Here is a 26516-nt window from a genome sequence, read left to right on the forward strand (position 1 = left end):
GATCCCGAGGAGGAACAAGGGGATCGAGGTTCTGGAGCGGGAATGCCACCCTAGCCCCACAGTTCCCTTAACTACGATCAAAAGTAAGGTAGTCACACAATGAAATGATGAAAATATGCACGAAAAATTATGAACCATAATTAAGACTCCACAACATAACATATCACTAATGGGTATGATGCATTCTGATTGTTCTTGTTCTCGATTAGAACAAACCAATTTTATTCATTTCCACACTAGTAATGACCAAGATAGTTCAAACAAACAGGTTTAACTATAAAAAGCAGGAACTAAATGGCTATCTACTCTACTCTTGAACTTAAACTTAGTCCATATCAATTATGGAAACAAATTTAATTTAGTCATTGCGACAGTTCAAATTTCTTATCGGTAAGTTTTTCGCCTTTGTGGCATCCTCAACCAGCAACACTCTGTTCTGCACATTTCTTCTTCCCTTGCACCTATAATTGTCAGCCTGCTTCATACCTCCCTCAGATGCCCTTACCTCCCTCAGATGCCCTTAATATATGTTGCTTCCTCCCTCCTCTCACCCCCCATAAGAGAACCTGCAAATACATCTCAGAGCCTTACACCAAACTGATATCAAATTTGTCATCCTATTATTGGTCAATTGAGTCCTGGGTAGTACACAAACAAAGTGTATGATATAGCCATGCAAGCGCCCGTTCCACTTTCTCCATCAATGGAGAGAATGGAGAAGATATATACCTCGATTTGATGGACAATGGCTTCTTTTGAATGAAGGTACGAATTATCTCCACCAACATCCATCCTCAGTGACAGGTGGTAGAAGGGAATGCGTGCATAGCTATACAATTCACATGTAGCACTTGGAGTTGTGGGGTATTCGATAATAGTTTGCAGTGAAATAACAAAGGTTAAGGAATTCTAGAGTTTAGAACGCAGTTTAATCACCAAAGTTTCTTTAACAATTCTATAGTTTCTGCATTAATGAATTTCTACGAATTTTAAAATAGAAATGACATGTTAATTCTTTTGTATTCAAATTTGGTTCAGTCCAAAATTCGAAGATGGACAAATGTGAATTGATACACAGGATGGATGAATTTGCAGAAAAATAACGTACATTTCAGCATCAGAAAATTTGTCTTGTGAGACCTAATTTTTTCTGCCCCTAGCAATTGAGTCTCAAGTATTGCAGAACTTCCATAGAAATATGAAATCATAATAGTTATGTTTCATCAAACAAAACTATGGTATTTTTAGTTTTGAAACAATCAAGAAATTCAGGAAAGAAACTTAAATCACAGAATTGGGAAGACACCACCTATACTATCACAAATTGATTACCATAGATACAAACCTTTTTTGTTCCCAATGAGAATGTGAAATTCACTCATTTAAAGTTAGTCCTTTGCCCAAGTAAATACATGCTAGTTGGGAAAGAGAGAAGGTTTTCTCCATTCCCCTTCGGATCACATCTTCCCATTATTAAGACAATGGAGAGGAATCTGGATAAGAACTTGTGTAAGATCAATGTCCAAATTGCATTAAATTGCCAATGTTTCATTTGATACTACTTCAATATTTAATAGTTTTTAGGATTTTTGTGACATTTAAATTTAGATTTAAAATTTTTAACCATATATTTGTTTGAAATGCCCAATCCCATCCTTAAATGCAAAAATAAACATGATAGTTTTTCCTTTCCTTTTCTTGAAATGTGTGTTAGTATTATATCCCTCACTAGTAATAATGGTAGTACTAGTAGTATTAGATAAAAATGCCTAATGGTGAGCAAGAGCTTATCCATAAAGGTCATCAAAGAAGGCTCTTCATTTTACATGGGAACTCTTTGAAAGTGATGTCTTTTCAAATAACTAAAAAGCCATAGTTGATTTAGAGAAAAGTGTGAGCTGGGCTTGCGCTCTCCACAACACTGTATATTTCCTCCGGTTGATTCAGGGAAAATGCCATCGGATCCAACACTCAAGTGTGGCATGTTTGGTAAAAGGGGGAGTAACTGGTACAGGTCCCCCTTAAGAGTGTCAGTACCACACATATAGCGGAGGGCCATTTACAAAGCATCTATGAAACACCCCCTAAAAAAGTAGCATTCCTAAATTGGACCCACCGATTCATCCCAAAAGAAAAAGGGACGGTCTTCTCTTACACAAAATAGAATGGAGCGGGAGCACACAAGACTCAACTTTCACCAGCAATACCAGCAGTTTATACAGCCATTAATTCATCATGCATGTACCATAAATACATTACAAGAGAAAAGGAGAGGAAAATGGAGTTCAGCCACTTGGCATAGGACTTTGGGCATAAAACCTGGAATACCATAGTCTATGTTATAAACAACAACCTAACTACGAAACAGAAAAAAAGGACAAAGAATATGAGCTAGTATCATCAACGTTTTCCCTCATTGGGACTCACTCAACTGTATTGTGAGCTCATTCATTAAATTGTATACAGAGGTGAAGGCATGAGGAATATGCACCCTTTGGGTAGAGAAATATCCCATCTGCGAGCACCCATAAGGAAATTGGGCTTTCGAACAAATATGCCACCTGAGGAAGATTGCAAGTTAGCATGAAGGGAACGACACCTAAAGGTTTGCCACACAGCATAGTGGTTAGGGAGCCAGGGCTACAGTAGTTCCAACTAAGTTTGATCCTAGGTTGGCCATCAAAAAATAAGAAAAGATAGACAACCAAGGTTAGTTTGCATGAAGGGAACCACACCTAAAGGTTTGCCACGCAGTCATAGTGGTTAAGGTGCCAGGGCTACAATAGTTCCAACTAAGTTTGATCCTAGATTGGCCATCAAAAAATAAGAAAAGATAGACAACCAAGGTTAGGGCAAAAGGCTGCAATGCTAAGGTCGGCAGCTTGAATACAGTCGTCCCAATGTGTGTGTGTGTGAGAGAGAGAGATTCTCTTGAGAAATACAAAGAGAAAGTCTAAGAAAGAGAACTTCATAAAAAGCCTCTAACCAGGAATAAATGTCAAAAAACAAAACAAAAAGTGTGTGGGCTGAAGAGCGCTCCACATGGTAGGGCTTCCATTAATGGAGGCATTAATACAACAGCCCAATAATCGAGGAATGCTAAGACAGTATATGTGTTTCCTTAATGTAAAAAATCCCTAAATTCTATAATCTTTATATTTAGGGTACTTGATTTGTATTTTCATTTTATTTACCAACTAATTAAAATATATCAAAGAAGTGCTTATTAGGTGTTTTAGTTTTCTGAAAACTTAAAACCTAGATAAATAATTCTAAAAAATTTAGAACACCTCATGTCCTCTGGTAGTGAAGTAAAAATCAATCAATAATATCCATTATAATATTTTATATTTACACTCATGTCCCATTTTTGTGTTTTCTATTTTTTCGCAGAATACCCTCAGTTCAGAACTTCAAGTTCGGAACCATGGTCTTCTTTTAGTCTAAGAGATCAATTATAAACTTGAAGTTCTAAAGTGATTTTTTTGTAACTAGGGCAGTTCAGAACCTAAATTTCTAACCAGTCCTTTGCTTAAAAAAAGAGAGGGGAGGGGGGAAGTGAAGGAGCTGTTCAAAGCTCCAAGTAAAAACATGTCTGTTGTGCTCCTAGAGGAGCACATCATACAGCTAGTCTCTAAAAAAAATGTATTTTTTAATTAAAAATACAGATTGTCTTATTTGAAAATAATCATTGGCTGATTTTAAACTATATCCCAAAAATTTTAGATCAAGAAAAATTTATTACCTAAGGGAGCAAGTGCACAGTGTGCTCCTACAGAAGCACCTGTAACAAAGAAAGTGTCATCGGGGTAAATGCACCCCACACTTTTTCACCCTAATGTTTTCCTTCTTCCAAGTGCTCTACAGGAGCACATTGTGTGATTTCTCCCTCGAGTAAAATGATTTCTTTTATATAAAATTTTTTAGGTCCATTTTAGAATCGTACCATGATTATTTTTAAATGAGAAAATCTTGACTTTCAATTTAAAAATGTATTTCTTTGTGGGACTTAGTGTAGGATGTGCTCCCACAGAAGCATAGCACATTTTTTCATTTTGGGCTAATAGAAAGGGTGGTTCGGAACTTAAAGCTCCAAACTACTCCTCCACTCTTTTTTTGAGCCCAGTTACAGAAGAAGAACCCATTGGGAGCTTGAAATTCCGAACCGGGAGGACTTCAGGAAAAAAATAAAGAACACAAAAAAGGGACATGAGGGTAAAATATGAAATATTGGGGAGATGTTTTTAGTTCCTCAAGTTATAAGAATATTGGCATAAATTTCCCCAAATAATAGAAGAAAATACAATAGTAAATGATTTATCTATTTTGAAACTTCGTTTCTAATTCATACAATTATTAAAGATTATTTTTATATCAAAGAGGAATTCATTAGGTATCTTTAAAAAATAGAAAACCTAAATAAGGAATTTTCAAACACCACGTCCTTTGAATATGACAAGTAAAAATATCCAATAACTACCTAAATAAAAGTAAATATTAAACGTAAACATGCTAAAAAATTAATTGGATCTTCATTATTGAAGGACCTCCATATGGGGCAGACATTATAAGAGGCCTTTCCTTGAAAATTTTCTTTTAGTCCATAAAAAGCAGCTTCCATATTAATGAAACAAGCAATTAATCTGGCAAACCCATTTGGTTTATATGAACCAGGCAACTGTCCACCATCAGATCCCATGAAGGCAGTCAATTTTTCATCCATAAAGCTGTTCAAGTAAGACTATGACCTTGAATAAAGTAAGAGCAACATATAATGTACGACCAAGGAATGGTGCCTACCAAAGTAGGTCTAGGTTGGCGAGTGATTAAAGTAACATACTAGTGTTTATAAGGGAATGGCAGATGGGATGACCAAGAGGACTGTTGAGGTAGTGGCTGTTTGAAAGAGAAGGCTCTCTAAATTTGTATAGACTCGACGGCAAACAATATTAGGTTTTCATATTATGAGCACCACGAAAGAGTAGGGGCCCTAGACTTGCATAGAATCACTGCACATGAACTAGGAAGAAAACCTAAATTTTATATGGAGTGGGCACCATTAGGTGTTTCTTGCAGAATCAGCACTTTAAGATGATGAGAAATCAACACCCCATTGATGCAATCCAAAAATTAAGTTTAAAGAAGCCACTCTTTATTCATTTCCTGAACTTCATTTCGTGGTATTCGGCCCAAGACATGTAGTTATAGCATACCCTAATCCTTTGTTTGGAATTCTAAGCAACACTTGACTTGCTATATAAACTGTAGTCAGGAAACTTGGCAACCTTTTCAATTAAGAAACAAAGTTCCTATTACAAAAGAGGAAACTAAGCTCTAGATATTCAAATAAAAATAAATAAATAAAGAAAAAGAAAAAATGAATACAAAAACATAATCCTTATTCGAAACTAGAAAAGAAAGAAACCACACCTAAAACTAGTCACCAAATCCCTTATCAAGGTTTTGACCATGATTTGGTTGAAAACCTTAAATTAGGAAAATCCATAAAAAGTACAGGGCATAGATCTCGAGATCTTCGAGGTGAGATTTGGATCAACCAAGCATACATCCTGGTGCAATTTTGACCTTCTAGAAGCATTCCACGACATATACCTTATAATTACATCCCTATTGATGCGAATAACATTTTTCTTTATCTGCAAATTAAATTAGCTGTAATCAAATGTGAGATAGTCATTAATATGAGAAACTTTGGGATATCCTGAATCAACCCTTCGCTGCCAATCAAATGCATTGCAATACATTACCAACATAATCGATAAAATTTGCAAATAACATTTTTAAAAAGTTTACAATGGTCAATTACCACTTATGCATGGAAGAACTTAACATGGCTAACAAACTAACATGTCAAATAGACAAAAAGCTCCAAAGAATCAAACATTTCCGACAAAAGAAATCGAACCAATGAACACAAAGTGCCAACAATATAAGCTTCAAAAAAGTAATAGCAACAGCCAATCCATCAATTGTCACCTACACTCTAGTAACATGGAAATTCAAGAACTAATATCTAATTTTAAAGGCACCTGTCATTAAAACAAAGGTTGAGGTTTATAGGCAGCATACTTATGCAAGAAAACAGAAAGCAGAAAAAGTTTAAGCTATTCATCCAAGACAACAAGACTTAAGAAAGCTATGCACCAAATTTTTCTATGCATTTAATCATTAGAACAAAAAAAATTAAAAGAGTAATGGAAGTAAGCCTACCATTTTGACTACCGAAGTTTCTGTCTCTTTTCCATCTTGCAGGTGAATAGGGTTGGCTGATACATCACAATGCAGCCAATGTCAGCATCAGTGACCATTTTACCTAACTGGCCACTCTTTATATCATAATCCACGTGTAAGTTCCAGCTACGTGAACTCCTCAAAAGTACTTCCTCTGTAACACACACACCCAAAAATAGTGTGTCACCGATCCAAAGTTCTGGATACAATGAAAACTCATTAAAACCCAATCCCAGTTTCTCCAAATTGTTTAAACCCAAGTGCATCAAGTTAGCTTTCATCATAGGCACCCATTCCGTCTCTTCAAATGAAACCCAAATCTGTGTCAGTGCTTGCTCATCTCTTGCTACCTGTATTAGACACAGCCCACCATCCCTCTCTTGAATTTTATAAGAGCAGTCATCCACAAGCGTTACTGGAGTATGGATTGTCCTGCATTCCTCACTAACCATGTCAAAACTCGTTAGGACACGTCTTTGGTTTCTGTCTAAAGAAACTCCATAGCAATTGGTGCCAATGCAAACTGACATCGATAGGTCATACCGTTGAATTTGTTTTTTTTTTCTTGGTGCCTTCCATCTCCAAATTGATGAATCAAATATAATATAGACCCTAGAACAATGGGTATTGGGATCCATATCAGCATTTAATTTTACTAATATCTTGAAATTTTGTGTAATGGGATCAAAGAAAAATCCAAAATCAAGCACTTGAGGTTTAAATTTTTTTAGAGGGATGAACACCTTTTCGGTTATGGGATTCCCTACAGCAAAGTAATAACCCCTATCAGAATCTAACATGCAGCACACGATGCCATTGTTGCAGGCCAACCATCTTAGATCTTGATGCTGAAACTTCATTTTGTTATAGGATGAAGGACAGGTAATGCCATCAGCATCAGCATAAACCAGTTGGGGATCATCGTTTATATAATGGATAAAGAGGGAGAAATATTGAAAATTACAGATCCCATTCTTTTCCATCTTGCAAGTGAATATGGAGGGCTGATACATTACAACAGAGCGGATATCAACATCAGTGACCATTTTCCCTAACTGACCACTCTTTATATCATAATCAACGTGCAAGTTCCAGCTACGTGAACTCCTCAAAAGTACCTCATCTGTCACATGAACGCCCAAAAATAATGTGTCACCGATCCAAATTTCCGGACTCAAGAAAAAATCATTGAGCCCTAACCCCAGTTGCGCCAACTTATTCAAGCCCAACTGCTTCAAATCAGCTGTCACGACAGGCATCCACTCCATATCTTCATATAAAATCCAAATCCGTGCTCGTGCTTGCACATGTCTTGTGACTTGAATTAGACAGAGACTGCCATCCCTCTCATGGATTGTGTAAAAGCAATCATCCTCAAGCCTTACTGGAGTATGGACTGTTTTGCATTCCTCTCTCACCATGTCAAAACTCGTTAGGATACGTGTACTTTGTCTGTCTAAAGAAACTCCATAGCAATCGGTACCAATGCAAACTGACAACGACAGGTCATAGAGTTGAATCTGTTTTAGATTTCTCGGTGACCTCCATCTCCCAATCGATGAATCAAACATAATAAAGGCAATAGAACAATGGGTATCGGGATCTATGTCAGCATTGAATTTTACTAATATCTTGAAGTTTTGCGTAATGGGGTCAAAGAAAAATCCAAAATCAAGCACTTGAAGTTCGAGTGTTGTTAGAGGGATGAACTCCTTTTCGATTATGGGATTCCCAACAGCAAAGTAATAGCCGCTATCCGAATCTAACATGCAGCACACCATGCCACTATTGCAGGCCACCAATCTGAGGTCCTGATCCTGAAACTCTGTTTTGTTATAGCATGAAGGACTGGTGATGTCGCCAGCATCGACATAGACCAATTGGGGCTCATCGTCGATATGATGGACAAAGAGAGCAAAATATTTGAAATTAGAGATTGAATGGATCATGGAAAAGTGATGAGAGGAGAGTAACCTTTTCCATGATTTGCATACGGTCTTGAATTTAAAGATGGACTTCACAGGCAATGCAGCAAGGGTTCTTTTGATCATATCATCTGGAAGGTTGCAAAATGGAGAATCCATCTCTCTCTCTCTCTCTCTCTCTCTCTCTCTCTCTCTCTCTCTCTCTCTCTCTCTCAAAAGTGAGAGAAAGCTGCAAGTAAGTGGGTCATGGCCTGTAAAAAGTTAGGTTTACTCTCTCTCTCTCTCACTCTACAATAGATATATATTCTAATTTTATAGACCACATTAAATATTTTTTCAGAGGCTTTTAATGACAGGTCCAATTTACCAAAAAAAGGCCATCACCATCCAATCAATGTGAAAGGTCATCACCGTCCAATCAATGTGAATCGACAGTCATGGAGACCGAGTCAGACTGGCCCGAGGTCACTCTTCATCTGTATAATCCACGGATTGGACAGTGATGATCCTATGCAAGTAAAGAGTAACTATTAAAATGGCAAACCACATGCTGAAGATCAGACTCTAATAAACAAATAATTACCTTATAGTGAAAATACCATAGAGAACAGAAGTATGATTTATGATACACCATCGTCGTATCGCCCATACGATAAACGACGACAAATGCAAAGAGATTAACCATGACAACTAGATTGTTGCTCATCAAGAATTACAGTTAATCTCGAGTTCTCCACCATCCACCATTAGGGAATAAGGGGGGGGATATTCCGATGGTGCAGATCTACAGGATCCATTATCGTTAATTGGCCCAGGAAGAAATTATCAGAAATTCTATTCAATATTTCAGTGTCATTTAAAAATGGGGGCTCCACAAATGAAGCCAGAAGTCTTTGAAATAGTTCGCAGAAAAATGTGCTTGCAACCACAACAAAAGCAACGAAAATAACTGGTACACAAGGTCTAAGATGCCCCAATAGGGATACAGACACAAGTATCCCATTTACCACAACCATAAATATTATTGTAGCTCGTATGGGACATATAACATATGCGTCCAGCATATTGATGCATATATTCACAACGTCACAATCGGTAATACTTCATCTTCTTCATATTATATTTCTATATTTATATAATCTTGTATTTACAACTATCTTAGGACTATCTGATTTCACTATTGATCCACTACTGTACAACACCAGTATGTAAAATATATTTGCATCATACCACAAGATCATAATTACTCGGTCGAATTGGTCCTCGAACCTCAGAACGAACTTAAAGTACTAAAACAAATCTAATAGATCAAACCTTAGATAATAGGGAAAAACCATAAGCAAAATACAAGGATTATTCAGAATCAGATTTCACCCTCCAGTCCTTCACAACCCGTTCTGAGAGATGAAGCTCACGAAATTATCTCTAGTTTTTAGCAGAAATCAGTCTATATGTGTAACAGCAGCTGCCACTTCTTGTGCATTGACAAGTCGGGACCCAACTATTATTTACCAAAGCTAATACTAATTATTTATGTCACCACTAATAATGCCTATGCATGAACACATTAAAGATATCATAATCTTTAATATATTCCTTTTCTTTAGTAAAAAACCAATTGAAATGTGAAGTAACCTTTGTATATATATGTACAGCAATTACCTTTTTAGGAGTGTTACCCAGCAATGGGATTTCATTCTATAATTGCCTAACTATAGATATAGTGTACGATTTTACCACACATGCAACCAGCATGGGATGTACAAATATAGGAGGATCAAATTAGGCTAATTACCATGATCGATGTTGTAGAAGAAACCCTTTCCCAATTTGCTTGGCCTTCCACATGTCAAGGATTCCATGCAAACACATTACTAATTCAGTTAATTCAGTCACCTGCCCATAAATAGTTTCACCGATAAATAGATCGGGATACCACAATTTTAAACCATGCTTCTTAGGAACACAAAAAAGTTTGTCTCCCAACCTCCATCCCTCAAATTTGAGCATACAACTGAAACACTGTGAACCTCCAATATTTGTTCAGGATTACAAACAAAAGAACTAAGATCTTGAATAGGAGAGTCTATTACACATGTGGCAAGTGAAAAATGGACTCTACCATCGTTGATGGATGATGTCAGCTTTTCAAGCTGAGGTACAGATTATCTCCAGCATCCATGTGCAACAAAGGTCTCAGAAAGGGAAGTATACAGCTATAATATATTACCTGTATAGTGTATTTTTTCCCTTTTGAAACATATAGATAATCAGTATCTGCAGAAAACCCTCTCAATTAGAAATTAATTCATTTCCAGATTGAACATCAAGTGTTTAGGACATATCAGAAATCTGAGTAAATGCGGTTTAGATAGATATTCATCAGGTTCACATTTATTTGAACCCAAAGTTTATGCAAACAAAAATTTGAAGACTTTTTCTTATCAAAATTTGTTCATATTGAAACTAGTGACAATCCAAAATGATGAAATGACAAATAGCAAAAAGATATGGTTTTTTTAGTGTGAGAGTGTTTTAGTCTTATAAGAACTATTTTTGATGTCTAGCAAATTGTTGGACCAAACATCTAATAATCAAGAAAAAAAGGAAAGAGAACTGACAATCCATGGTTAAGAAATAAATAATTTAGCTTATCACAAAGGATGACATGTCTTCTAATTAATCTTGGTCCCAATGAGAACAAAGAAATTCATGGTTCAGGCCCCATAATAGTGCCATACAGGACAGGATTTAGGGTGCCTTAAGATTCCTATTTTACTCCTTAAGGATTGACAGAGAGATGCCAGGGTTGTGCGATCAGCACCCTTCTCTGTGAGGGAGTCTGCAAGGGCATTCGCTTGCCTCCATGTTTGACGAATCAGATACTCTGGTGGCTGCCAAGTTCATGGGCAAGGGCCATCTTTCGTGCCCAGTTGTATGTGTTGGGACTCGTGGTTATTTATAGGTCTTTCGCTCTGATTATTCATTTATTTCTTGTACCCCACATGACTATTTATATTGGGCTCTATTTGGGTTATTTATATAGGCACTCATGTTTCTTCAAATTTTTCAATTTCAATGGGAGTTTTGGGCTCTATGTGATTTAGAGCATCTTATGACATGTCATGATGAACGAGGTCTTCAGCGTGGGCTCAGTAAGTAGCGCAGGTTGACAGTATGCGTTAGTGCACTCTTAAGATTCTAGCCTTGGTTTTGTGGCCTTGGGCTGAGGCTTGTAAAGTGGGATCCGTACCACATGACTGGTTTGAGTTTTGGTCCCAAGACGCATCTGCCAGAGTGGGTCTACGAATAGCCTGTCGAGGCCGGTTGTGTCCAGTGAAGTTTATTAGCCAGTGGATGTATAGGCCAAGCTTTTAAAGGCAAGGGCCTTAATCTTGACAAATTCATTCTTCATAGCATATACACATTGACTTGTCTTGTTTGGAATCTTATTTTGGCATGGCATGTGGATGTGCTGGAGCGGGAACCTTCACTACTTGTGTTGGTACCTATGATAGGTAGGCAAAAGTCATTGCCAGAATTAATTGGCTGGATATGACTTGTCGTTGAAAGGCACAACTGCAATCCTAAATAAGCATATCACCCTATCTACTTCTTGGCTAGCTTTGATGGGTCAATCATAAGCCTCTTGCATTAGAATGCTTGTGGGTCAAAGGTCCATTGATTTAGCATGAGGGTAGCCATTGATTTAGCTCGTGGAAGCAACAGCTTCCACAATTGTAGTACTTCCGCATTTGTTTGCGAGAACAACAATGTTGTTTTGGAAGCAAGCAACGGCTTCCAAAACAACATCAATTTGACATGCTTTGTGGAAGCTGCTGCTTCCATGCTAAACTATGAAAGCAATGGCTTCCAAAGTGTGTGGAAGAGAGTTCTTTAAAAGTCCCCCTCTTCCACGAAACAAACACGCCATAAATGTTATCTAGGAGGACCTAGAAGAAAAGGGATTTTCCTTCTTAAGGCATGCTCAATCTTCTAGTGAGATCTTTACTGGTTTTTCTTTCTTGTTTCTTGAAATAAGAAAAATATTTGTAATCACATATTGACTAGGACAAATCTCATTAGAAGCTTAAGCATTCCTTGGGGAAAAAAAATCCTTTTCAAGGAGGTACTCCTAGATAGCACTTAATAGAATCACCTTCCACCAGGAGGAGCACCACAATTGTTGCAACAGCTTAAGCCCTGTTAGAAGGGTTGTTTTTTAAGCCACAGTTGCAGTTATGTTGGCCTAAGGCCCTGAGAATGAGAGGAGAATGGAAGAAGAGCTATTCCTGTATACACCCCCTGTGCCTGCCCTACATGGATCACCACAAGAACACAAGTCGCAATTTTATGGCACCTGGTTCAGGCAAGAACCAGTCTATGGACCTTGGAATACTCATGGGAGCAAATGGCGCAATGGAAAACCAGTTTCATAGGAAATCAGAGGAGGAGAAAGATGTAAATTCCTTCTGTAGTATAACCCATCCAATAACGGTGGACATAAATCTGCCCACTGGGGCTTGAACCATAATACTTTTCCTTCAAACACTCTTCTATTACGCTCCATCCAAATGGTCCAGACCAGGTCCATCATAGAAGTTTCCAAAGGAGTAGCCCAGAAGTCAGGAGAGGGACAGTGAGTCAACTCTTGAAGGTATCCCTTCGGGTGGGGGGCACTGTGTGGAAGAGTAGTATACGGAGGCCCAGATCCAGCCAGCCAAATCACAATGAAGGAATATGTGGTTGGCTGTTTCCATGCTCCTTTACACTTGATACACCAGTTTGCTAACTTTATTTTACTGTATTCTTCTTTGCTGTAAGTAATTCAGGGTGAGAATCCTGTGGTGGAACAGTAACCAGTAAAAGGCTGGTCTTTGGGGGAGAATGAAGTGACCCATGCTTTGTTGGCCACCGCCGAGGTGGATTGACCTATAAATAGATGTCTATAGAACAAGGAAACTGAAAAATTCCCTGATTTGGCAGGTTCCACACCATTTTATCGCTATATGACTAGGGATCAAATGAGAATTGAGGAGGGTCACCAGAATATTCAACTCTTGTATTTCTTGATCAATTAAGTCCATATGAAACCTTGGAGCCCAGACTGCGTCCCCTGCAGACACCATAGGATTCCAGTATACTGCAATCCTGGTCACTAGCAACCAAAAACAGGATAGGCAGCATAGATTCAATACCTATCACCAATTCATCGATCTTTACAGAACAGAATACAATCTTCTATCTTTGCAGAAAACCACTGAGGTGATGCATTTCAAGCCCTTGAGGCCCTTGCACTAGCTGCACCCTCAAACAGCCATCCCAAGTCTCCTATGACATACTTTTGTTCGATAACTCTTTTCCATAGGTGATCATCTTGAGTAACAAACCTCCACCACTATTTGCCCAACAATGCAACACTCATATCCTTGAGCCTTCTAATCCCTAGCCCACCTTTTCTCTTTGATTTGCATATTGTTTCCTACTTGAGAAGGTGGATTTTTTGGCTCCCTCCATCCCCAACTAAAGGAAATCAATCAGGATGATCTCAGGTCTATGCCCAACTGAGATTGGCATCTTAAAAAGGGGCATGGGAAAACGCAGAATATTGGACATGTTGCATTAGTAAGGGTAATCCACACAACTAACGAGAGGAGATGAACCCTTCCATGATGTCAAACTCCACTTAACTACCCAAAAAACAAAATCTCCGTTTGAATGTCTCCACCCTTCCATGAAGCCAATCCACCCTCACAAGTTTCTTGCACAATCAAATTTAACAGCAAGGCCAATAACTCGTATGTAGATGAGCTGTAGGTGCACACAATCGAAATATTAACCTCAAACAAGGATCCAGTATATCTTGCCCCAACAAGAGCACCTCATACTCGAGCATGCCAAAACTTGACTGGATCAAGCATCATGCTCCTCCATATTGCAACTGATCACAGAAGCCACCTCTCCTTGCTTCTGTTTCCTTCTCCAACTGTAATGATATCATTAAAGAGATGAGAGATGAAACCTACCAAGCGAAGCAGAGTTCTTCAGGAGATGAGAAATGAAGCATGCAGCACTAATCATGAGGGATTTAAGAGATGAGAGATGAAGTAGCACTAATGTCTACCATCAGCATTTACTATATGAAGTCAGGGGGTAACAAGAATCTCACCAGTCCACTTCCATTCAAATACTGTTACTATATCTTCTCACCGTTAATAATATGAATAGGAATCAGAATAAAAATTTTGATGAGATTAATGTAGCAACAGGGAAGCAAAAGGTTGTCTTCAGGATCCTAGGACACTAAAGTTTCATCCAATGGCTAATATTGGACAGTTTTTTACAAGGTTGGTGGTATCTGCTTTTGTTTCCTGTTAATAGTTAACATTGAATTAAGAGAATGAGATATACATCAAGTTGACTAAGGAGACAATACATGCAATCAGAGACGTATACCCCAAGGGGAAGGAAGGATAAGTAGCTAGAAAACAATAGAGGAGTATGGTAACAAGTGCCAAGAGGAAACCCTCCCTAGATTATCATCACCATCATCATCATCATCCAAGCCTTATCCCAACTATTTGAGGTCAGCTACATGAATCTTATTCCGCCATTTTGCTCTATCAAGGGCCATACCCTCAGTAAGACACAAGGAACGCCCTAGCAAGAGCATATAACATACGTTCAGGATTCATGACAAGAGTTGACAAAGTTTTACATTGACTGCCCTACCTAACACAAGCCTCCTCCTTTACCCGGGCTTGGGACCTGCTTGGGGAACCCTCTCCAAATAGGATCCCTATATCTCCTAAATCTATAGTGCTTAGGCCAGCCCACCCCTCACCAACCTATTTGCCAGAGTATTCACCAGTCTATAGGTATTGGTAGAGTGTAAAGCCAATGGTGTCACTCAAAGATAGGATTTCCTCCATAGTGTCTATCATGCGCCAAGGAAAGGGTGATTCAATTGATTCCTAGCAAATGGCACTAAGGCAATCACCCTCAATGAGGCAAGAATAAGATGGGTATATCCTCAGCCCAATTAATAGGACAAGTGCCTTTCCTTTTGAAGAGTCATGGATCCTCAGGGAACCAGAAAAAGACCTCAGGACATGTACGTACAATTCCTAAATACTCCAATCCCTTCTAAAAGAGCTACCTTCAAAGTTAAGCTTAATGGAACTAGGCAAAGTTGGAAACCAATTTGGGTTAGGTTCACCATGATGCTCCATCCTAAAAGTTGTCGCGCACCAATTAGAGATGCAGTCCTAGCCCTACCCCTTCAAATCTAGGTCTAGCCAACACCCAAAAGATGACCAAATCCGTAATCCCGTCACAAAGACCTGAGCACTGAATTCTCTGCCCTGAGAATTCCTTATGTTAAGGTCCTTCAACAAGTCCTTAGGGATCACCAACAAAGATATTTTCCTAAGAAGTCATCCTTTCAAGCACTGCAAAATACCATCCTGACTTAGGCATGACCAAGGTTTTTAAAAAACGGCAGATCGGAATTGCCCGAACAGGATCGCCAAACAGTGGATGTTCTCAGCAAATATCGAGAACCGGTCAATTCCAACTATGAACCGGCCGGTTCTCTATCAGAATCGGCTAGTTCTATCATTAAACCGGCCAAAACAGGCCTTTATTTTTATATCAAATTTTTTGGTTACCTTTTTTTTTTAATTGACCGATTCACTCGGCCGGACCGCCAATCTGTCATTTTCGACAAGATTTCCGTATGGGCGATCCGAGTCACCGATCCATTTTTCTAAACCTTGGGCATGCCGTAACTAATTTTAAATAAGTCTAGGAATGAATACAAACCTAATGAGCACAAGACAATGCAAAAAAGATGACTCACCATTTCCTACTCACTCCAACATAAACAATGAGTCTCAGCCTCTCAAGAAATTGGAGACCATGATGGTGCAAGCCATAACTTGTTAGGACCTCATCTTGAGCAGCTAGCTATTTACAATGAATAGCTTTCTGTGGTGCCGGTAAGCTACATCAAGACTGCAAGGCATTTCTCCAACTCTCCTTGTAGAATAAATGAAAATGCCAAATGGGTATCTCATGCCCTATTAGATTGTGGCATAAATACTAGCTCTGACGCATCCAATAGCCTAATTTACATAATGTATCAATACTATCAACCGCCTCATCTCATTTCTTCTAAAGGATGAACAACAGTACATCACATTCCTACCTCCCACCCCTCCTCTCAAAGCAGTCAATGAAAATCTCATCTCCACACTATTCATTGCAACCTTCCTAGCTTCGAAACGAGGCATAAAATAGACCAGAATGCTAGGTAGGGTGTTCTTGATCAAAGGGATCCTTATAGAAAAGGACAGAAATTGAGCCTTCAAAGGAACAAGCCTGTGCTTGCATCTTCTGATCACAAGGTCTAGAAGGACATTACTGGCAAACAGAGAGGCCAAAGTACGTACAAGGTAGAGGTTTCTATCATGCAGCCAAGGAGACTACAAGTTCACCTAATAAGAACCCTCATTGAAGTTGATTCTCTGATCAGAGATCAACTCAAACAATATGATGTTCATCTGCATATTAGCAACCCGAGCTGAAGTTGCAACACAAAACAAAATAGTGTCATCAACAAATTGTAAGTGGGAAACCATTGACCACAAAGGGAAGGGAAAGCTATCACAAGCCCAAGTGCGACAGCCGTAACGATCATATGGCTCAAGGATTCCCCAAATAATGGTAAATAAGAAAAGAGACAGTGGATCACCTTGTCGAAGGCTTCTTGATCTCCTAAAATAACAATAGGTAATCCGTTGAGCATGATTGAAAAAGGGCACTGGAGATGCACTCTATAATCATCTACTCAATTAATTACCATTCAGGTGGCCCATCCAGTAATCAATATAACTTTTTATTTTTTGAAGATAAGTAAGCAAGAACTTCCAATCCACTTTTTCATATGCCTCTTCAAGAACAATTTCTATCAGTACACTCAGCAATTCTCCTTGTTCATCAAGCATATGCAATCATTGGTTATGAGTTCCGAATGAAGCCTCCATGGCAGACCAATACAGTACAGTCTGACACAACACATAAATCTAATGGCTAGGTCATTGGCAAGGATTTGACTTCGTTCTCCACCAAGCTAATCTGCAAGAAATCCTTAATAGCCAACATGCACTCAATCTTAGGGATAAGAGAAATATATCTTTTTTGAGAATAGTAAACTCGTGTTACTATAAAGTACAAAAACATTCAAAAAGGCAGCCTACACGTCTGGTGCACAATCATCTACTAAAAAGGGGGGCACCAAATCAGAGACATATGTTTATCTATTGAGAGCAGTGAGGCTTACAAAAATAAAGAGGATAGAAAGTGTGAAGAAGAGAGCTATAGAAAGGGATTACATAGGGAAAGAGAGGCAAGATGCACATGAGGGAGAAGGGAGAGCAGGTGTAGGATAGGATGGCGTAAGTGTAGAGTAGTCATTGAGTAGTCTTCCATAAAGCCTCATAGCTGATCTGGCTGTGGTGTTGGCCCTCTAGCGTCGCCCTCTTTGACAGCACGTCAGCTGCAGAACTTGCCTACCTCAACACATGCGGAAAGGTGACTCAAAGGTGCCTGCATATAGAACATATGTGTCTACGATAGGTTCTAGTCTCCCAGAGCAGGGGAGAAGTTGGAGACCCAAAGGATAACATTTATAGAATACCCTTCAACCATAAGAGAATAACCCCGAGAGGGATTGTATTTTTTGAATTCTTCAAGCAAGGTCATAGCCTCAGCCATTGTGGAGTGGGTGATGCCAAGGTAATTAAAATAAGAGGCTAATGCATTTCCTTGACTGTTCCCAGAGATACCCCCCAAGACTTGTGCAGCCAAGGTTTCCAAGGGAGAAGCCATCTTTGTTGAGCTTGATCCGCAATAGTTGAGGCGTTTGCCAATGTGAGGATCTTGCAAGTCCCAATGGTGTGGATGGTATAATGGAGTCCCAGTTTCTTAAGAAGCCGGATAAATGATAGCCCTTGACTTCCTTTATAGTCTTTACTCAGATAATGGTAGTTGTCCTGATTCAGTCAAAGAGAACTTGAGCTGATTCCTTGGTCCCTTCAAATACTCAGCAATTTCGCTCTTGCCATAGGTACAAACTTAATGCCAATGCCACCAAGATTAGTAGCAAAATCTTGTGAATCAGTGTCGGTGAGGGGCCTTCGAAAGATAGGCTCCAAACAGTTGTATCCCCTAGCAATTCATATACTTGGGCAAATTTAGCATCAAGTAAGGAGGCAATTCGGAACAGACATTGAAACAAGACTTGTAAATTGGAGGAGCCAATCCAAGTGCCCTTCAAGACTCAGACTTGGTCACCTTTCTTTGGCATGAAGTGAATATGTTTTATGAACTCCAAGTGGCTGGTATAAATGCTCTGCCATGCTCCTGATACATGGGCATTGGGGCCGCATTAGGGGAACCAGCCGCCATATTTCTGTTTGACAACCACTTGCCAAAGTTGATGTCATAGAGTGGCAGAACACCACCAACATTTTGCAATTAACACGGTATTACACTGCTTGATCCAGTGAATAACTCAGCCTCCCATGCTTTTGGGCTCATAGACACCAACCTATGACACCAAGTGGATCTTACGAAAGAGCAATATTCAGTAGATCTAGAGTCGCTTTGATTAGGATGCTTCTGCCCCAAGGGGCAAGTTCCATCCAGCTAATCTGCGCCCAAATATCTACATGATTGAGTCCCAAAGCTCTCTTGTAAGCCAAGGTATTTGGAAGGAAGACCTTTGGTTGCATGCCCTATTCGCTGTCCCAGGGTAAGTGTGGTAGGCCAGTCGAGTCCAACTCCAATGAGTTCAAATTTGGCCATGTTAATCTTGAGGGTCAATGCCACTTAATAGCCCCTTAGGAATATCAAAAGAACGTCCACTTGTTTTGTGGAGTCCTCAAAGAAGACCAGGATATTGTCAGCGTAATGCAGGTATGTGATCTGCCCATTCCTTGATGTGCGAAAGCCGATAAGCGGACCTTGGCTATAAAGTTTAGAAATGGACTGACCAAATATTTCCACCACATCAGGAAAGGGGCAGGGGGGGGCAAGGAAGAAAAGGTCAGCCAGACAGTCTGAGCGGTGACAAGCTTATTGAAGTACAGGATAACAATCCAATTGATTTGCGTTCGCTCCCCAGAGGTTTCATTGCCCATTTTTACCTGGGTTATAGAATTGACTCTGTGCCCAAAACTAGATATTTATGGAAGAAAGTAGTGTTGCAATCTCCCACTTTGAGCTATCTAACTCTGGACCTCTAAGTTGAAATTAAAGTAGAGATGAAAATAATTAGGTAGGATCTAGAGAGAGAAAGAGAGGAAAGAAAATAAAGATGAAGAAGAAGAAGAAGAAGAAGGGAGAGAAAGAGAGAAGCGTGTGAGAGATAGAGAGAGGTAAAGAGAGTGCATGGAGATCTCAAGAGACAAATAAGGACTAAACAAAAGATAAATGACAGTTCTGCCCATCAAATATAATAAATCTTATTCATTTTATTTCTAACACTCCCCCTCAAGCTAGTGCATAGATATCAATCATGCCCAGCTTGCTTGTGATATCATGTAATTTGTCCCTTCCCACGGCTTTGGCGAAGATATCTGCAAGTTGATCTTTAGACTTCAAATGAGGAGTTTGCATGATCTCGGCAGCAGCCTTCTCTGTGATGAAGTGACAATCTCTTTCAATGTGCTTAGTCCTTTCATGAAAAACATAATTTTTTGCGATATGAATGGCTACTTCATTGTCACAACATGGAGTCACGGGATGCTTAACTTTAAACCCCAAATTAAAAAAAAAACACTTTTGATCCACATTACTTCACCTGTACCATGAGCTTTGCATTGTATTATGCTTCAGCACTTGATCTTGCCACCACATTTTGCTTCTTGCTTTCCCAAGTAACCAGGTTTCTTAAAACGAAGGTACAATAGCCAATTGTGGATCTTTTATCAGTTTGGCAACCAACCCAATCAGCATTTACTTAAACTGCAACATCAGGATGTCCTAGATTGGAGAAAAATATCCCTTTCCCTAGTGTAGTCTTGAGACATCTTAATATTCTGTGCACTACATCAAAGTGTAGCTTACGTGGTGCACGCATAAATTGGTTGACCATGCTAACCGTATAAGAGATGTCTGTTCGAGTGATTGTGAGGTATATAAGCTTGCCCACTATTCATTGGTACTGATTAGGATCTATGAGTAACTCTCCCCTTTCTGTATGATGTTTATGATTGACTTCTATTGGAGTATCTACATGTCTAGATTCCAACATCCCCGTTTGTTGAAACAAGTCCAACACATATTTTCTCTAGGTGATGGCTATCCGTTTCTTTGATCCTGCCATTGCAATTCCCAATAAATACTCAAGGAGTGTTAAATTTTTTATATCAAACACCTCGCTTAAATAAGATTTAATATCCTCAATGCCCTTCACATTATCCCCTATCACAACAATATCATCAACATAAACTATTAAGGCAGTAATTCCAACAATAATCTTCTTCACAAAGAGTGTATGATCAGCTTGACTCCTTATGAACCCAAATTTCAGCAATGCCTCACTGAATTTTTTAAACCATGCTCTAGGAGACTATTTACGTCCATATATTGCCTTCTTTCACTTGCAAACCTTTGTTGTCTCTCCCTTAATTTGAAAACCAAGAGGCATGGCCATATAGATTTCTTATTGGATGTCTCCATGTAAGAATGCATCCCTAACATCTAGTTGATGGAGTGACCATGATTTGTTCGCAACTATTGACAGAATGATCCTCACAATGTTCAACTTGGCCACATGCGCAAAAACATCTTGGTAGTATATACCAAGAGTCTGGGTAAAACCTTTTGCAACCAATCCTACTTTATACATTTCAATGGTACCATTAGCTTTGTATTTTACAGTGACTATCTATCGACATCCTACGACTTTCTTCCCTTGAAAAAGGTTGGTGATTTCCCATGTATTATTCTGCTCAAGTGCTCGCATCTCGTCACCAATGGCAGCTTTCCATTGAGGTTGTGAAAGTGCTTCTGCAACACTAGAAGGAATTCTAACAGAAGACAAAGTAGATATGAAGGCACAATGAGAGGTGGACATAGGAGTATAAGATATGAAGTTTTCTATTGGATGCTGAGTGCAAGAACATTCACCTTTGCAAATTGCAATAGGTAAGTACAAATTCGCATTCTTTGAGAGGGTGAAAGAGTTACTTGGGTCAGGAACAGTTTCTGATTCCTGATTAGAATTCAAAGGATGGTCACTTAGAACTTCGAGTTGTACCATTTTCTTCCTCCTGGTATATGTCTTCAACTCCTCTAAATGCACACCATTCCTTTCACATAAAACATCAGATAAACCACTGAAAGTGGTGTGGGAATAAGACGGGGAACAGGTGATATGCTCTCTTCACCAAATTGTATCTTATTCTCCCCTTGAAGAGAGCACTCATGAGCTATAGAGAAGTATGGAACAGATTCAAAGAAAGTGACATCCGTGGACATATAGCGGACCTTGATAATAGGATCACAACACATGTGCCCTTTTTTATGAGATGGATATCCCAGAAAAATACATTTGGCAGCTTTAGCATCAAGCTTGTCCCTCTTTGGACCAAGGATGTGGACAAAACATATGCAACCAAATACCTTGAGAGGTACAAGGAACACGGGTGAGTTGGGATGAAAAATTTCAGCGGACAATTTTTCATCAAGAACACGAGAGAGCGTGCAATTTATTAAAAAGGCAGAAGTGAGAAGTACTTCAAACCAAAATATTTGGAGAACTTTCATTCCCAATAAAAGAGCTCGGGTGACTTCCAATAAGTGTATGTTTTTTCTCTCAGCTATACCATTATGTTGAGGTGTGTATGGACACGTTGTTTGGAACTCAATCCCTTGATCAAGAAGATAATCTCTGAGTTTGTTTGACACATACTCACACCCATTGTCAAACTGCAAGACTTTAATTTGTGCATTATATTGAGTTTTAATCATTTTGTGATAAACTTGGAATAGATTAGCAACTTTATCTTTGTATTTCATTAAATAGATAATTGTAAATCTAGAACAATCATCCACAAATGTAATAAAGAAACGAAATCCAAACATAGATGCAATTAGTGAAGGACCCCCACATATCAGAGTATATGAGAGAGAAAGGAACATCACTCTTTTTATTGATACTAATAGGTTCTATAATGTTTTGACAACTCACAAATGTCACATTGCAATTAAACTTAAACCAGAGACTCAAATATTTTAGGAAATAAAGAACGCAAAATAAAAGACGATGCATGAGCAAGTCGGGTGTGCCCAAACAACCCTTTCTTTATTAGCAATTGAAGATGTGGTTACTGCAGTCAAGGCACAAAACAGGAGTCTTTAAAAGGTACAACCCTCCATTTTCAAGACTATTCCCAAATGTCTTCCCCATCATCAAGTCCTGGAATACATAGGGAGAAGGGAAAAATGTTATATTGCAGTTTTGGGTCTTTGTGAGATTACTAACTCATAGAAGGTTAGTAGAAAGACTGGGAACATGCAAGGTGGATGACAAGTTAACAGAAGGAGTCACACGTATAATTCCCTTTCCATTAATTGGAATAAGAGAACTATCTGCTATTTTAATTGATTCTGTTATTTTAATGAATTCATGACTAGAACAAGGGATATAAGAGGACAAAAACCAGTCACACCAATCATATGTTCAGTTGCTCCAGAGTCAATAATCCAAGGGGTTTCAGAGCTATTTATATAGATATGATGGCCTGATGTAGATATAAATAAGGGAAAATTTCGTACAGAACCCCTTAATTCCTTGTATTATTTCATGGTAGACCCCTTTTCCTTTTTTCTTTCAAGCGGCATAAGGAAATCCCTAACGATTTCACCGTACCCCCTCATCTCTTATCTCCCTCTTTTATTGACTTTTGACCATAAAAATTAGCCCCAACAAATCGTTTTATACCATTTCATCCCAAAAAAAAAATTAACCCTCTTTTTCCCTTTTCACCCATTAAAAAAGTTTTTGGGTTGAACTGGTATAAAAATATTTGATGGGGCTAATTTTATCATCACAAGTCAATAAAAGAGGGAGATAAGAGATGAGGGGGTATGGTGAAATCTTTAGGGGTTTTCTTATGCCGCTTGAAAGAAAAATGAAATGAGGGTCTACCATGAAATAATAAGAGGAATTAGGTTTTTATACGAAATTTTTAATTGTGCCATGTGAGACTTAGAGAAGGAAGAAGGCTATCGAATGGAAGCTTGCTGCATGAGATTCAGGAGCTCTCTTTTAGGAATAATCACCAACTCTTCTTGAGGTTCAAAGGAGATAGTATCTTGCTACCCTTGAGTAACTGGGGCAGTACCTTCACTGATTGTCGCTGAATTTTCCCTTGGAAAGTTTCATCTTGGGCATCCAACCAAATCCCAACATGTTTCTCTTGTTTGTCGAGTCTTCCCATAGTGGGCGGACTTTAATTTGTCCTCATCAGATGTGGGGCTTATGCGGCCACATCCACCACCTCGGCCTCTACTGCAGCTCCCAAAATATCCTCCACCTTAATTACTATTAAAAACTATGAATAGGGAGGATCTCTTAGTTTCACCCATAAACACTGCCATTATCTTGTGGCAAGTTTCTTCAAGCTAAAATGGGAGAAAACTATATCAAGTAATGGCAAAGTATCGCCACCAAGAAAATTCGCCCTAATTTTTCATACTCTGTAAAGATAAAAAATCTTCCTTTCGTTTCAGTCTCTCTTTGTTCCTTTGCACACGAAGAACACTGTATGGGCGGATGTTGGCTTAATTCATCCCAAACACCATGTAGATGAGCATAATAGTCTCCCAATGACAAGTCACCCTATTTAAAATCACTGATTTTCTGCTCCAATGCATAAACCGTTGCAATATTTTTCTTTTGGGAATAGGACTCAGAGACTGCCTCTCATAATTCCCTAAAAATAGTATAGTTCATAAAGGATCGATTCATATTAGGTTGCATAGACAATGATATCTTATTCATAATAGCTATATCTTCAGCCTCCTAATCTGCATATTTAGCATCCTTTACGTCTGGTTTTTCCACAAGGTCGTCAATGCATCCCAGTTTTTTCTTTCCACCTAACCTGGCCCATTCTAAATAGTTAGCGCCATCAAACCTGACAATGGTGATTTGGGGTCCAGAAGACTTCATATTTGATGCTAATAGAGACATTCCCTACTTTAGTTAAGATCTGGTTACACCCTCAGATCTTAATCAATAATTGGGATCATTACACCCTTTGATCTCTTCAAATAAAAGGTTCTATAAATATAGTTACACCCTCAGATCTAATCACACTCCCTTTTTTTTTCAGAAAACATCAAAAAATAGCACTGACAGTATTTCTTTGATTGGGGTATACAAATCCTAACTCAATAATAATAATAATAATAATAATAATAAACGTGCCTCTATTGACATAGTTACTGCTGAAGAAAAAAGGTTAAAGTTTTAGGTCGTGATGACATCGTCTAACCCCAAGGATGACATCAGCCCTAAACATTGTTCATGCGCACCTTTTTGAAGATCGACCCACTTTTTTTCCCTCTTCTGGCTTTGATACCAGGTTGAAATTAAAGTAGAAAAACACAATTATGTAGGATCTAGAGAGAGAAAGAGAGAAAAGAAAATGGATTTGATGTAACAAGAAGGTAGAGAGAGTGAGAGGCGGGTGAGAGATAAAGAGATAGTGAGGGAAAGTGGTGTGGAGGTCTCAAGTGACCTCTACCACTGTTATTGATATTAATTAATTAACTAATTACAACTTATGGACAATACTGCCTTTATTTAGAGAAATAAGATAAATAACGACTAAACAAAAGATAAATGACAGTTCTGCCAATCAAAAAAATAAAGCTTATTGCTTTTATTTCCAACATTGCTGGTACCAAAAAATTTCTTCCGGCTTCAGGATCTCCTAGTACTTCATCATGGCCCAGTTCCTTTGGTCACTTTCTCCTAGTGCGTAAAGTTTCTAGATTCTTTAGGAGAGTCAAGTTTGTAATCTCTTTCAGAATGATCTCCTTTGTGATCAAGAAGTTTCCTGGAAGGTTCTTTCACCACTGCTTAAGAGAACCTTTGAGGAGTCACAACTTTTTCATGAGACAAGCCCACCCACCCATAAAGATTAAAGAAGCCCCACCAAATGGGGATAACATTGAATAATTGTGTTTTCTCCAGCCATAGCAGATCAAAGTTTCAAAACTAAAAGGCTTGCGGGAGATGGTCACAAGGAGGTTACCGAGGAAAATGGGTTTATGGTCTGAGACAGGGTTGGAAAGTGCACAAGATTGGGTTCCCAGGAAATATTCTTCCCTCCACTAAAGGGAAATTAAAAATGTATCGAGTCTAGGACATAGTGGAGTATTGGGAATGGTTAGCCCAAGTGAAATCAGTAGCATTCAAATGAAAGACAAGCTTATTCCTGAAAATAAAGTTCGAGAAGGCAGACATACTACCTGTAATCCAGGCGTTCCTATTTCTCTCAAAGGACCATATAGATGCATTAAACCAACCCCCAACACCCAAGGTGTAGGCGTCATGCTAGCTATACCATCAAGTTCTTCCTATAGGTCATCTCCAAAGTTTGGGCCATTTGGTCCATAGATGATCAAGAACTTCCAGTATTTCCATTAGACATGCCAGTCAAGAACAGAGTCACCAAGTAGATGAACACCTGCATACAGGTCGGGTGGGGGCTGAATCACCAGGATGCCCACAAAGGCCCCTGAGATGCTTTCCATTGACAATGACATCTATCCCAAACATGGTGGACTTGGAAATGGGACAAGGATAGCAGTTTAGTTTCAATAAGGCTAAGATATCAGGTGCATACCTAAGTAAGACAGCACGGCTTTTTCTCTAAGGTAGTCTCCCAGACCATTTATGTTCCATACAAGGATCATCATTTATGCACATCAGAGGAAGATTGTAAGCACCTCTTAAAGTTTAGCAAAAGTGGGTGGTCCATGAGTAGGCGGTGGGTAGTAGTAAACCAGAGGAGGAGGGAGGTTTTGGTCATAGTTAACACCATTGAATAGTTTTTGAAGCTCCACTATTCCTTTTTGCGTTACCATTTTCTTCCTTTGCCCTTAGGGTCAGCAATGGTCCTCCAAATCTCACCAACGTTGGAAGGTGGGCCACCATTGATAAAGCCCATCACCTGAAGGATGTCATCAATGCTGGGTTCGAATAGGTTGATTATCTCCATCTCTTTGGAGTCCACTAAGAAGAAGAATTGAAAG

General features: G+C 38.9%; 1 protein-coding gene across 2 annotated transcripts; it reads right to left on the reverse strand.

The window, feature by feature from the left end:
• Nucleotides 1–203: 203 nt before the first annotated feature.
• Nucleotides 204–15290, reverse strand: LOC110008474 (uncharacterized). Of its 2 annotated transcripts, XR_016044866.1 has the most exons (3): nt 6232–15290; nt 487–566; nt 204–415 (listed from the first exon to the last, which is right to left on the reverse strand). XR_016044866.1 is itself a non-coding variant. In XM_020676029.2 (2 exons), exon 1 carries the CDS (start codon nt 8334–8336, stop codon nt 6240–6242), a length of 2097 nt encoding a protein of 698 aa, XP_020531688.1. In that variant the 5' UTR covers nt 8337–15290; the 3' UTR covers nt 204–566; nt 6232–6239. The 2 variants fall into 2 exon arrangements, 1 of the variants encoding a protein (XP_020531688.1); XM_020676029.2 differs by having other exon boundaries at nt 204–566.
• Between the last annotated feature and the right edge of the window lie 11226 nt (nt 15291–26516).

The sequence above is a fragment of the Amborella trichopoda genome, chromosome 11 (genome assembly GCF_054954075.1).
Source record: "Amborella trichopoda isolate Santa Cruz 75 chromosome 11, AtrichopodaSantaCruz75HAP2 v2.0, whole genome shotgun sequence".
Lineage (NCBI taxonomy): Eukaryota > Viridiplantae > Streptophyta > Magnoliopsida > Amborellales > Amborellaceae > Amborella > Amborella trichopoda.